This window comes from Balaenoptera physalus (assembly GCF_965194825.1).
Source record: "Balaenoptera physalus genome assembly, chromosome: 15".
NCBI classification, from domain to species: Eukaryota; Metazoa; Chordata; class Mammalia; order Artiodactyla; family Balaenopteridae; genus Balaenoptera; species Balaenoptera physalus.
In genome coordinates, this window is record NC_138894.1 from 32,109,304 (window position 1) to 32,124,492 (window position 15,189).

At 41.5% G+C, this 15,189-nt stretch overlaps 1 protein-coding gene across 12 annotated transcripts in view; it reads right to left on the reverse strand.

Annotated features, from left to right (window-relative positions):
- The window catches only part of DGUOK (deoxyguanosine kinase), a 35,807-nt gene extending 21,907 nt beyond the window's left edge, over positions 1-13,900 (reverse strand). For 2 of the 12 annotated variants that reach the window (XM_082427182.1, XM_082427179.1), the window contains exons 1-2: positions 13,179-13,881; positions 2,879-2,991 (exon numbers count right to left, since the gene is read on the reverse strand). In XM_082427182.1, the coding sequence (XP_082283308.1) occupies positions 2,879-2,991; positions 13,179-13,317 (252 nt within the window). In that variant the 5' untranslated portion in view covers positions 13,318-13,881. Of the gene's footprint in view, positions 1-2,878; positions 2,992-13,032 lie in introns of all 12 variants that reach the window. The other 10 variants (XR_014254160.1, XM_082427181.1, XM_082427178.1 and 7 more) reach the window with 10 other exon arrangements.
- Between the last annotated feature and the right edge of the window lie 1,289 nt (positions 13,901-15,189).

Genomic DNA, 15,189 nt, shown 5'->3' on the forward strand with positions numbered 1-15,189 from the left:
CAGCTTTTAGTTTTATTGATCTTTGCTATTGTTTCCTTCATTTCTTTTTCATTTATTTCTGATCTGAACTTTATGATTTCTTTCCTTCTACTAACTTTGGGGTTTTTTTGTTCTTCTTTCTCTAATTGCTTTAGGTGTAAGGTTAGGTTGTTTATTTGAGATGTTTCTTGTTTCTTAAGGTAGGATTGTATTGCTATAAACTTCCCTCTTAGAACTGCTTTTGCTGCATCCCATAGGTTTTGGGTCGTCGTGTTTTCATTGTCATCTGTTTCTACGTATTTTTTAATTTCCTCTTTGATTTCTTCAGTGATCTCTTGGTTGTTAAGTAGTGTATTGTTTAGCCTCCATGTGTCTGTATTTTTTACAGATTTTTTCCTGTAATTGATGTCTAAGATATTTAACATACGAGTTCTTATGAAGCCATTACAAAAACCTGAAGATCTCAATAAAGGAAAAAAAAAAAAGCAAGAGGTTTGAATAGGCAATTCACTAAAGAATACTAATAAATGGCCAATAAACATTAAAAAGTTGTTCAATTCGCTGGTAATCAAAGAAATGTAAAATAAAATAACACACCATTCATTTTCTTGCCTCTCAAATCAGAAAGAATGAAAAAAAAATAACACCCAGTGTTGCTGAAAATATGAGAAAAATAGTACAACTTTTCTGAAAGAAAATTTTTTAAAATGTAACAAAAGTCTCAACAAAACATGTTGTTTTTGGACATCAGAATTCCAGTTCTAGATTACCCTCAAAATTAGCTATTAAAAAGAAAAAAGATATAGCTACAAAAATATTCATCGTGACATTGTTTATAATAGGGAGAAATTAGAAAACTAAGTATTCAAAATAAAAGACTGAATAACTAAATGACAGTACACCATATTATGCAGTATACAGCAACCATTAAAATGACATTACCTTGTAAAGATGAAAGGAAGAAGACCTTGTAAAACAAGTGACACGCAAGAGACAATCACAATTTTTGTTTTAAAAGAGGAAATGTATATATGTTCTATACATTTATATGTGTATGTAAATATATACATTTTCTCCTTTGTAGATAGAAATCTAAAAGGACAAAAATGTTAACTGTTTTACCTCTGGATAATGGGATTATGGGAGTATTAGTTATCTAAGTTTTGACAAAATTTAGTGGTTTAAACAAAAAACATTCATTAAATCCATTTCTGTTGGAAAGGAATTTGGGACACAGCTTAGCTGGGTGGTTCTGCCTCAAGGTTTTCCATGAGATTTCAGTCACGACATTGGCTGAGGCTACAGTCATCTGAAGACCTGACTGGGGATTGAAGGATCTGTTTCTAAGACTCACTCACAAAGCTGCTGGCAGGAGGACTCAGTTCCTTGCTGCGTGGGCCTCTTCACAGACAGGTATGCTGCATTATATGGCAGCTGGCAACACCAGAGCCAAATGATCAAGAGAGAACAAGATGGAAGATACAATGTCTTTTATGACCTACCATAAAAAGTCACACACTGTTAAACCTGCTACATTGTATTCATTAGAAGCAAGTCACTAAGTCCAGGTCACACTCAAGGGGAGAATTAAGGTCCACTTCTTGAAGGAAAGAGTATCAAACGATTTGTGGATATATTTTTAAATCCCTGAAACAGGTGACCTGTGGCATACTCAGAAAAAGATAATTTATTTTCTAAATGGAAAAGTTAATTTCACAAATACACACACACATGCACACATATACATACACACATACGGAGACAGTTTAAAAAACAAATATCCTCAATAAGTATTTTATGTGTCTGCCAAAAAAGGTAACATAATCCTAAATTGGAATAACACATAAATGGCATCCAGAACAAGTTCTATGATATTCTATACCATTTAGACTACATCCAGAATGTCCTGTTCAGCTCTGAGTACCACTCTTACTAAAATCTAGGTGGAAAACTAACAAACTGGAGCACACCTCCTAGACAAAGTTACTTCAGCATGAGAAATAGTCTGGAGGAAAATGGTATTTGGTTTCAAAGAGAGAAGACTTGAGGGGGAGAAAAAGCAGGCAAATCATTGCCTTAGAAATGTATGCAGGGTTGCCATGTGGAAAAGTTAAGAGACTTAACAGGCAGAATTTGAACCAATGAGTCAGAGTCACAGGTATGCTAAGTGGCTCATACAAGAACTTTCTAACAATAGGTTGTAAAAACAAGAATGAGGCACTCAGTGAATGTTCCCAGGACTGCAGGAGTCTGTGGAGACTGAGGCATGGTGCTGCTACTCCCTCAGCTACCTCTAGGGTTCACGTCCAAATTGGTTCTTCCCTACTCACACTGATGCAGCTGGAGGATTGGTGCTCTCCCAAAGCAACATACCTGACACTAGGGTTTAAGCCACGAGGCATACATGGAATGTACAGTGCTTGGGATAGCATCGTACATAGTATGCACTTTATATAAACGTTAGCTATTGTTTCTGCATTGACTCAAAATGTGACAAGATGCTCTCTAAGGTCCCTTTCAATTTCTAAGACTTCATCAATAAGTTAAAATCATTATAATTAACTACTAATCCTTATGGTCAGTTTCAGTAATATACTTAAAGGTAGGAATGACAAAATTAATCTTCAAAGCCAGGATGGCTGGACATGCTTTGGGAACCCACAAAGAACAGAGACAGTCACTTATATAGCCATGTAAAAACCACGAAAATCAAAACTAAACATATTCAAACAAGTCATATCCTCTCTGGTGTACATGGTCTGCTTTAGGCAATGAAGGTGTTGATATTTTAAAAAGGAGATTCAAACTGGACTACTTCACCTACTCAGAGCAAATTAGATTATTACAATTAGTTTATTCACCTATGCCTGCCAACTACCCACCACAACTGAAAACTTACGTTTTGGGTGCCAGCAGCCTGGACAGTCTGCCATGTTGCTACAGGTTCCGTAGCTACATGCCACTCTGGGTAAGTTTTCGTGAGTAACTTCACAAAGGTGGATTTTCCCACAGCTGCAATGCAAACAGCATGTATTGGGATGCATCTCAAATCAGGGTTGCAGGAGAAGGCTGCTACTAAACTCTGTCACAAATGCCCAACTCAAGGGAACAAGTCCCAGTTTTTCCAATCTCAAAACTCAGCAGCCACACCACTGTCAGACTAACCAGAGTCACCATAATGAATGCAGGTAACAGGGAGGAAAAATACCCTTAAGATTTGATTTGTAATTTTAATGTCCCAACCTCTCAGAGGAAAAGAGTATTTAATAACAGTTAAAAATGGAATAGACTCTCAAAAGTAGATGAAATCAGCTACATGTGTTGTAAAGCTTGAATCGCACAGTCCTATTTATTCGGTGACAGTATAAAAATTACAAGTTTTTCAAGATAGAAAATGAAGACAATGACCCTCATTCATTCAACAAATCTAACCAATATTCAGGGAGTGCTATTATGTGCTCAGACTGTCCGGCACTGGAGGTACAATGGTAAACAAAACACAGGATGGATTTTGCCCTCACAGAGCTTGTATGAGAGACAGATACCAAATAAACACATGAGTAACTAATAACAAATTGTATTAAGTGCTAGGAAAGAAAAATGCAGGATGGCTCTAATGTAGCTCAGGAGATCAAGGAAGATTCCTCTGAAAAGTGTTACCTGAGGTGAGACCTGAAAGACGAGGACTGGTCAGGCCAAGAGTGGGGGAAAGGTTGGGAAAAGAGAAAAACGGCGCACAAGAAGACAGAAGAGGAATCCGTGCCCTTGAAGTGACAGTGTGGTCAAACGAGGGAGAAGAATGGCTCAAAATGAGTGTGGAGAGGCTGGTAGGCAGGCCAGGGCCAGGTCACATGGGGCCCTGTACCATGGTAAAAAGTTTGAATTCTATTCTAAGGGCAATGGGATATCAGTGATGATGGGTTTTAAGCAGGGAAATGACCATGTCATTTTTAAAAGACCATCTCATTTTTAAAAGACCACTCCACCTGCTGTTGCACTGATGTAGAATTAGGCAGACCAGTTAGAAGATAATAGTAGCTTCAACCAAGGAGAGAGCAGAAGAGGTGGAAAGTAGTGATTGCTTTGAGAAATATTTTGGAGATGAAATTAACCTAGTACCACAACATTCAAGTTCTCTTTTCCCATTTACACCAACATCTAGCCCATACCTTCCTGAATTCCAGACTCACTATCTAAGAGCCCTCCAGACATTTCCACTTGGATGTCCTACAAACAACTCAAAGTCAATATATTCCGTAAATGAACTCATCATCTTCCCCACCAAACTGAGCTTTCTCCCATATCCCAACCTCAGGGTAAGACAACACTATCCACTCAGTCAGGACTTCTTCCTTCTCTGCCAAACCTCAAGTGGCCACCAACTGCTTCTGAACCTGCCTTCTAAAATTTCCACATCTGTCCTTTTCTCTCTATTCCCACCTCCTGCTCAAGACCAGGCTTTCATTTCTTGCCTCTCCATCTCTGGCCTTGCCCTCTTCAATCCATCATTCATACTGCAGCCACACTGAACACAAAGTAACACTGCTTAAAATCCTCTGGCAGCTCCCTATTGCCTTCACAACAAAATTCAAACCCTTTAGCATGGCCTATAAAACACATCAAAATCTGGCCCTTGCATAGACCTCTCTGCCTCACTTCCCTTCAGGCATCCTGAGCTCCCACTGGACCAAACTCTTTGCAACTCTAATCATGCTCTAATCTGTCTGCTGCAAATGTGACTTTGCATATGCTTTCTCGTCACCTGGCCAACTCCTACTCAATCTTCAGATTCTGCTCAGATACACCTCCTGTGTGAAGGCTTTCCGGACCCTGATGCCTCTAAGTTGGATTAGCTCCTTTGTGCTTGGCCTGGCAATCTGGGTAAGACCCCATCACTGCCACTGTAATTCTGTTTCTCTAGGAAGAAGATGGGGTTCCTTCAGGGCAGGAACCAAAGCCCAGACTAATGACCTAGCTGAATGAATAAAACATGTAATACATTATTAATTCCAGTTCCCTATGAAACCCACATTTGTTAAAAATCAAAACATGAACCATAACAATGTGCGTGGAGCTCAAGCTCCCCTATGAGAGATGATCTTTCTCAAGTGAGTTCTACCCTTAGGAGGAACCCAAATGGAAGGAAGAGGAGGAAGGGGGAGGCACCCTTCCAGTCAATTCTATCAGCCACTCATGGTTACTGATCAGGAGCAAAGAGACATCTCAGCAGAAGAGCCCACACATCCGATATCTGACATTTATTACACACCACTCCAACTCCTCTCTGAACACACAGGGTAAAGAACAAACACATAAATCTGTACATCTTGTACAGTCACGCTCATCTCTGAGTCCCACCTCCACCCAACTCCTGTGTGCCTTTGCACATGTGCTCAGCCTCTGCACATGTGCTCAGCCTCTGCTCCTCCCACACTTCAGTGAACAAATGCCTTCCCCTGCTCTGCTCAGCCTGTGTCTAAATCCCTTCCCGCACTAAGCATAAGGCCCACCTCTTCCGCAAAGTTCAGGACATCTCCAGCTCACACCAAATTCCTACCACCTTGGGCAGTTCAATCAAACAAGCAATATTTACTAACTGCCTCTGATACATTTAGCATTTAATTGTTTTGTTTCATGAGCCTCAATTTTGGTTTCCTAACAGGATCTGAATCTCTTGAGGTTGGATCCCAGGAATCCACATTTTTAAAGCATGCCCCAAGTGATTGTGATGCAGACTTATATTGGAGATTGCTATCTAGAACAATCTGATCACAATCAACAGAGGTGGTTTTTTAAAAATATGGGTTCCAAAACCACATCCCAGACTACTAAATAAAACCCTTTGGGCTTGTCATGGAGTGCCCAACAGAGTTGCAGGAATTACAAATTGGTTGAATTTGTTTATTATCAGATACCTACCTGTCCTGAATAGTCCCTACTTTAAAATATTTGGCACAGATAGTCAATATTTAGATTGCAGGTTGGTGATTAAGCCTGAAACATGGTCTCTGGCTATGGGTTGAAAAATTATTTTAATTAATATGAAAAGATGAAGGTAACAGATTTGTTAGATGGGTGGGGTTGAATGGTTGTTAGAATTACTTAAATTTTTTAAAAGTTAAAAACAACTACCCAAGGAACGATTGCAGATGGAAAGGAAGGGCCCTGAGGGTTAGGGCGTGCCAACTTCACCTCTGAGATCAGACACTATTAGTTCACCCAAGGGCAGTCAGTACTCTGAGAAACCGACTTATGCCATTTAAACACACAAAACCCAGAATGCCAATAAATGAGATGTAATGGGAAATATACAGTTCCAATTACTGGAACAGTCACACCAGGGCAACACCCCCACCTTGCACACCAGTCCCCATTCCAAAGCTTTTGGAAATCCAGTTTAGCAATGAGACTCCAGAGTTTCAGCAAAGAATGACAGTAAATGGTGGTGGAAGGTCCTAGGAGCTTTGCCATCCATGATGCTGTAGGGCTTGGAGAGCCTGGGTAATTTTCCATAGGGCAGCATTTCTTAAACTGCATTCCAAGGGAACTCAGCTGTGCCAGGCACCACCCACAGATATGGAATAATTATTTTAAAAAATAATTCAAAATTATGTATTTATATTAAACCTAGACATAACTTTTTTAAGACTATGATATCTGACTGTAATAGTTTTTGTCTTCCTTTTAAGAAGTTTTGTATTTTTTTTTAAGACAAATGTTTTAAAGTATTCCCAGGGGCCTCGTAAGAATGGCGTTCTCTGGTTTTCCACTGGCCTCCTCCTAGTGAGCAGAACATCTGTATGCACCAAAGTCTCTCCTCTTCAGGCAACACTGGGCCAACTGACAAATGCCTCCCTCTGGCCTCTATGCTGAGCACTAGCCTCTTTTGATATCATTATCTCAGACTTATCACAATTAAGTTAGATCCCGGCTTAACTGTTCTCTTTCAATATACTTTTTAATATCATGAAATTTGGGAGGTATCAGATGTCATAAGCAGCACTAAACCTTCCTTTAGGGCCTTGGCTATCATTGTACTTTATTATGTGTGCCATGAGTTGAGAAAGGGTGGGAGGTACTTTGTTAGAGTACATTATATCCACATGTTGATTTTTATTAGCACCAGGATTGTCATTCCACAAGCTGGACCAAAGAGTTCTGTTGTTAACATTCATCTCTTCCTAAATAATAGTTCTTTTCTCCCACAAATTTTTCTATAAACTACAATGCCTGTTATAGCTACATTATACTAAAACCTAGTAGTAAGATAATAGTATCTGATGTAACACTCAAAATGATGTATAATTTTAAATTTAATATAGTTGTAGTTCATGGCAGCCTCTTAAATATACCATCATCTTCAGGCATTTTCTTCTGAACAAGATGTAAAACCCTGTACCAAAAAGCAAACAAAAGCAGTAAATATAAAGCTGCCTATCTTTAAACAAAAAAATACTTCCAAAGAAAATTTAAAGCCTTTATTTCAGGAACTACATTTGATGCTGCATTCATTCATTCAACCAACAGATGTTTACAGAGTAGCCACTAATGGTGGGTACTATAACTAAAATGATGAAGTGAGCTGAGATGCTGCCCTCAGGGAACTTATATCGAGGCTAAGCACCCAGGATCAAATAGGCTCTGAGCTTAAAAGCATTCTGGGAAAAAAAAATCACTCAGCTGACTTAAAAGAAACTTGATATATTTCAGCCCTGATTACTTTTATCTTCTTTTCATGAGAAAAAAAAATTTGTTTTTTAAAAAAAAGTTCCTCACAGCTTCCAGAGTACAACTCAAACTTCTGTGTTTAGCACGAGACCCTTGCTGATCTGGAATGCCCTCACCACCTCTGCCCACCAGTTGATTCATCCTTTCACTGTCGCCTTCTCAGTGAGGTCTCCTTGAACTCTCTCCAGCTCCACTTTATCCTTGGGCAGAGTTAATTACTGCCTGCTCTGGTCTACAGAGGCATCACACTGTAATTATTTGTTGACTCACCACTCTCTCCAGATAGACTGGGAGCTCACTTTCTGAAGACAGGGACTAACCTTATTTCCTTTGCATCCTGAGTATCTGGCCAGTTGCTAAGAATGGAGATGGGTGGATGGAATGAGGTGAATAACAGAAACAGAGAATCCAACTTATTCCAAACATTGTATATTGGATACAATGTTTGGATTAAATAGGTCTTTTTTCCCCTAGGATTCTTGCCCAAATGTTTATACTTAATGAAAGTAAAAGATGACATTAGTGATGTTAAATCACTAATTTTGAATGCTGGAGGATATGTTATTAAGGGAAGCTCTCCACTGCTTTGCATACAAGTCTCTAGATGGCAAAAGTGAGGTTTCTTCTCTGTTGGGTCTTTGAAAAGTCAAAATGAAAAAAACAAAAACAAAATAAAACAAAACAAAGTGAGACTAGTCTGAGTTGACTCACTGACAGTATTTTCTGCGGCGATCGTTTCTTCAATTTAGGTTGGTAATCATAAAATAACTGGCTTTGGAAGGCGATAATACACTTTAGTGATGAACACACTTAATAGATAGGCTAGGTATTTTATTTTTTAGATTTTAAGGGATTCTAGGTTCCAAGCTTTTGACTCTTAATCACACATGGCATACGGCTCATAACACAGGCTAGATGCCATTACTTGCTACTTCACTGATCCATTTTCCTTACATGCTGCTATCTGCACCTACAGGATCAGATTAAGATTTAGAGCAGCAGGACTACAAGAAAAGCATATCTAACTCTATGATAAACATATCTAACTTCAGCTGGGACAGGGGTTCACCTTCCCCTGTTCAGGTTCCCTGAATGGATACTCTCATCTGGGGGGATGCCACCTGTGGTTAGAGAACAAGATAACTATTTGATGTGATAGTAAAAGCAGTTTACCGTATTTCCTCTGTGGACACCAATGACTAACTTCCACATGGATATCACAGCACAGGATTCAAGCATCTGGTAAACACTGAATGAGTACAATGGGCCAGGTGTTGGTTAGGTGCTGGTGACACAAAGATGAACAAGACACTACGTGGCTAACCCAGGGAAGGTACTGCAGGTGCAGACAATCTCAACAGAACTCAAGTACTTGCAGCAGTTGAGGGTACAAAATGTTATGTGAGCACACAGAGGAGGAGGTGCACCATTCTGTCCGGGGAGAGTCATCACAGTGTGTGGGGTGATGGAGAATAATAGGAGACAAAACTAGAAAGAGCCAGATTAAGGTCCCCCAGTCCACTTCTCATTAGTCACACTTTCTTTAGGCAACTGCATTCACTTCCAAGGCTTCAACAACTACCCCCACAATTCAACAACTTCCATAGCTGAGATCTCAGCTCCAATCTGTCTCTTCACTGCAGGCACTTACCCTAATCTACCTCAGAACATCTATCTCTGTTTGTCTCAGAGGCACCTCCTCCAAGCATCACTCTTACCTCCCCAGACTTCCTCTTCCTTTATTTCCATCCTCAGTTTTCAGAGTCAGTGTCCAAATTAAACCTCCTTATCCCTCACCTCCAAGTGGCCACCAAGTCCTGTCAATCCCACTTCCAAACTCTTTCTCAAACCATCATGTCTTCTCTGTTCTGCCATTCTCTCTGTTCAGGCCTACATCTTCCCTCCCTCCAGCGACTACAATAGCCACAAAATCTAGCCTGTCTACTCCAAACTCTGTTCCTATTCATACATTCAACAAATTGGATGCAAGGTACGATGGGTACTATAGCAAACGAGACATACAAGGTGCCTGCTTTATGAAGTTTTCTTTTTATTTATTCATTCTAGCCAATTCCCTTTTAAAAATTAATCTGGCCATGGCATATACTGGCTTTAAGTCTTCAGTATCCTCCCACAGCCTACATGAGAAACTCCTAGCTGTTCAACATCTGGCATATCCTACCCTTCCAAACTCTTGTTCTGCTATCCCCTCACAGGCCCTTTAAACTCCAGGCACAAGCCTGATATTAAAACTGCATGTTTCTTCAGGCTCTGCGTTGGCAAGTGTTACTTCCTGTGCCTGGAACACTCTTTCCTCTGGGGTAGGAATTCCTACCCCAGAGATTCTGAGTTTCCATGTCCAAACATAGCACTCATCACACCGCACAGAAATTATGTTTAGAAGTCTGCTCCTCCCACTTAGTTGTGAGTTCCTTAAAGGAGAGGAGCTGTACCGCATCTGAGTCTAACTCCACAGTAAGACACTCAGCGAGCCTCGCCCGCATGAGCAAGCAAGAAGGATGCACAGAAATCTGGAAAGGTGAAGAAGGAAAGGTCAGGAAAATTGGGAGAGGCAGCTCAAACCTCACCTGATGGTCTGTCCAAACCACTTACTTTGTGAAATACTCTGGGCTCTCAGAACAGAGCTTCCTTTAGGGGCATGTTTCCCAAAGTACGGGACAGAACATCTTTAAATAACACCATGAGGCAGGCAGCCCTTCTCATTCCTTTCAATGTTTCTGATTTGGCTGGAGAAAAACACACAGCTGTGGTGACTGGTCTCACTTTAAATTCAAGACCACGAAGTCCAAATGGGTCCTTAACGCCGCCCAGCAATTCTGTATTTCTTCTGCTCACTCACCAGACTATTTCATGTCTTTCCTCTCTCCTCACACTCACTCTTAGCTGATCTCTCTTCTTATTTCACTGAGAAAACAGACACAACCAGAACACCTTCCCCAAGTTCCTGCCACGCCTGCTCGAGTCAGTAATCATTTATGTTCCCATTCTCCCCGTGATTAGGGATAAACTGTGCTCCTAGCTAAAGCCAACCTCTCTCCACCTGGGCAAGAGATTCCATTCCTTCTTGCTTACTAAAATCACTCTGGCAAGTCTATCCTCTCTCCTGTTTTACCAGTCTTTTCCCTCTCTACCAGCTTATAAATATCATCTAATTCCTCTTACAAAAAGAAAAAAAAAAAAAACCAACAACAATCCTTTCAACCCTCTTCTCATTTCAGCTACCACCCCACGTCTCCCCTTTCTAGGAAAACTTGCAAACAGTTGTCTTTACCCACCGTCTCCAATTCCTCACCTCCCATTCCCCTGGAACTTATGCAATCAGACTTTCACCCCTCCCACTCCTATAAATTGTTCAAGTTCACCAAAGAGCTCCATTACTTAAACAGCATTACACAGTCGATCATTCCTTCCCCGAACACCTTCGCTTGGTTTCCAGCATATCATTCTTATGTCTTTCCTCCTATTTCAGTGGTCATTCCTTCTCAGTCTCTTTTGCTGGTTCCTCCCCATCGCCTGAATCTCTCTAACATTTGCGTGCCCAGGACGTGGTCCTTTTCATAAACACACATAGGCTCCTGGCTTTAAATACCATCTACATGTATAACTCCAGTCCAGGGAGACTCTCAACTCTGGACTCATATATCCAACTGACTATTCAACAACCCTACTTATGTATCTAGTAAGCATATAAAAACCTAACATGCCTAAAACCAAAAACTTGACCCTCTGCCCCCAGGCTGTTCTTCCCACACTTCTCCATCTAAGAAAACTGGAACTCCGTCTTTCAAGTTGCTCAGGCCAAAATGATTAGAGTCATCACCGACCCCTCTTTATCTTATACTCCACATCCTCCTGTTACCAAATCCAGTGTACCCTACCTTAAATGAAAGTAGAATCTAATCACTCCTCACCACCTCCACTGTTACCATCCTGGTCCAACACACCATAACTCATCATTGCAACAACTTCCTGACACCTTCTATTTTCAACATATCAGCCAGAGTGATCTTTTTATAATCTAAGTCGTATCATGTCACTTGACTGCTCAAACCTTCCAACAGTTTCCCATCTCAATCAGAGTAAAAATCCATAATGGACTATACAGTCTATACAACCCCTTACCAACTGACCTCATCTCCCCCCACCTTCCCCCTTGCGCACTCCACTCCAGCCACAACGGCTTTCCGCCTGTTCCCTGAACACACTTCCCACCTCAGGGCCTTTGCACTTGGTCTTCCCTCTGCCTGGAAGATTCTTCTCCCCATTATCCACATGGTTCACTCCTTCACCTTCTTCAGGTTTTTGCTCAAATGTCACTTTCTCAGTGAGGCCTGTCTTGATCATTCAATTTAAAATTGCAACTTCCCTCAATCCCTCATCCCTGAATTTTCTCCATCACACTCATTATTATCTAACATACTGTTTACTTTGCTTACTTTATATTGTTTATAGTCTGTCTCTCTCTACTAGGGTTCCCTGAGAGCAGAGACTTTTATTTGTTCTGTTCACTGCTGTATCCTCAGTGCCAGGAACAGTGCTGGAATATGGAAGTTGCTCAAAGGGCTACATGTTTAATTTGTAAACTGAGAAATTCTCAGTTTGCTGCTAGAATGTCTTCAATACTTAACACTTGCTAATCCCTTTTTAGGGCTCAGCACTTTAGCAGGTAAAAGCCTCAAGTAAGAATTTAGTAACATTAGAAACATTTAGTAACACTGAAATGTTTTGCTTTCATTTTATTTTTATATTATTTTTATTTAAGGTACTGGACTTCTATTCTCTCTTATAACAGTTATTTTTAATTTAACACACGTTTTTAAGTTTAAAAAGTGAGTTGCTTCTAAGAAAAATGCTAAGAAATTATAGTGGGAACAGCAAAGAGACATGGCAAAAATAGTGAAAGTGGTATTTGAATGACTGGAGTTTAGGAACTCTCTTAGGGTAGGGTTGCCAGATAAAATAAGGACACCCACTTAAATTTGAATTTTAGATTTTTTTTTTTTTTTTTAGTGTATGCTCCAAACATTGCATAGGACACATTTACACTAAAATATTATTCGTTATCGGAAATGCTATTTTAAATGGGCATCCTCTTTTTCTCCCTTAAATCTGGCAACCTTACCTTAGGAGAACAAAGAAATTGCACCCTGCTCCTTGTCGCTTCCATTTTTCTCTACCAAAACAAGCTAGCTCTTGTCCTATCTACGGACTGCGTGGCTTTTATGCCTCAATAGACGTGTCCCCGTGGGACAGTACTGAGGCCTGACGTCCGAAAAATCCAACTGGCAAAGGCCCACAGCGCACCTTGAGAGGGGAAAGGTTCGGCAGCTCAGAACAAGCAGTCCGGCCGCATCTGCTTGTGAGGGAGGGGGTTCCAGGCCCCCTTTCCCAACCTTTCAGGCACCGGCTCTGCGGAGGCCGAGGCTTGGCAGCTACTTTCCGGCCCTTACCAATGTTGCCTTCGATGGAGAGCCTTCTGGGCCCGCGACCCGCGTGTAGACCCCTGGAGGGGGGCACACCCTCGAGTGGGCTCTTAGCCATGGACTTGGAGGATGCGCGCAGCAGCCGGCCGGGGATCATCCCACCCATGATTCACGCAGCGATCACTTCCGCCGAGAGCACTTCCTCCCCCGGTGTTCACGCGCTCCGGCGCGCCGCTGACGTCAGGCGAGAAGTGGGTGGGTTGAGTTGGCTTGAGGGGAGGGGCCAAAGGGACCGCTCTGTTATCGCGATGTTTGTAATAAAGTGTTGCAAAAAGGAAGACTCCTAATGTGGGGTACGGGAGAGTTTAATGACAATTGGAGTTGGTACTGCGCGATTCGCCCCTCCGTTTCTGTACACTGGACAAACAACGTTTAAAACGACACATAAGTCAAGAATTCCATCACCTTTGCATTTTTGTATCGCTTTAGAATAAATTTCATAACTAAAGACAAATAAAAATAATTGTAATTTTAAACGAGTTTTTTTCCCCCAAGTGTTTGTTGTCTGGCTTTTATTCCAGCATGGGAAAAAATTGGACAGTTTTAAGTAGGAAAATGATGCAATCTGATGATTTACACAAATTAACTTTTTCCCATTCCCTGTAACTTGCACCACAATGCTGGCACCTTATTGAATAAATTAACAAATTAGTTTGTCAATTACACCCCACCTCTTATTTTGCCTCTTGAATAAAGTTCACTCAATCTATTTGCATAGTAGCCAAAAATTCCATAAGAATAAAGAGGGTGGAGGCTTAGGGACTATGTGTGGAACTCGTTTAAACCAGATAGATTGGGTTCTGTGGGGGTGAACCATGGCGGGGTGAGGAGGGGGGCGGGGTGGCTGGTGGGGATTCAGAATAGGGTTTGTAAAAGCTTGAGAAGAGCAAGGGTAGAGAGAGGTTTGCTGGTGTATAGAACTGGAGTCTAGCTGTTGGTGGAGAATTGTGTTCTGCAGAGGGACAGGGACAATTCTGAGCTGCTGCCAGACTGGCTTTTTTCTGCCACACTCCATGGTCATAATGACTTCAGAACCAAGGATTTATGAAATATTGTCAGAGGGTGCGTCCACCTTCCCCGCTTGACTTCCACAAGAGTCAAACCAGGAGTTAACAGGCAATCCGGCATTCGGGCAGCACTCTTAGACATGGGAGTTTTTAGGAAACCAATCTGATTGCCAGAAGGTTTGGGGAGGGGCTGGTGGCTGGGACTGTTGTAGGAAAAAATGGGGCATGAGAGGATGGTCATGTCCCAGGTCTCGGGTGAGTCCCTGGGACAGGCTGCCAAGTGAGGGTCCTTGGCTTCTCGCTGGAAAGAATTCAAGAGCGAGCCATACTAAAGTGAAAGGTTTATGTAGGGAGATACCCACTCCGCACAGCGTGAGCCATCTCAGAAGGCAAGAGCACCAGAGGTGCGGGGGTGGTTAGTTTTTAAGGGCTGGGTAATTTCATAGCCTAACAAGTGAGAGAAATATTCTAACATCTTGGAGAAGGGGTGAGGATTTCCAGGAATTGGGGCACCACCCACTTTTGGACCTTTTTTGGTTGGCCTTGGAACTGTCATGGCACCTGTGGGTGTCATTTAGCATGCTAATGTATTACAGTGAGTGTGTAATGAGTCTCTAGGTATACTGGAAGTCAACTCTTCTGCCATCTTGGGCCTAGTAGGGTCTAATCGGCTTTGTGGTATCCTGTTCTTCTTAATGGTTGTGCCATTCTTTTAATGATTGTGCCCTGCCCCCTTCCTTCCTGTCTCAGGATAACTGTTTGCAGAGCAGGCACAGGACCTTTTTCCTATATTGTTGTTTATATGGGATGGCTGAAGTGACATTTGTATATCATATTAAGCACAATCTATTAAAAAATATATTGCAAATTTATTTAGGATAAGCTGGGTGGAGCGCTAAAGGATATTGGAGCAGGTAAAGTCTGTCCCATCCCCCACTCCCTCCCCTCAAGCCACCTCTCTGTAGAAATAC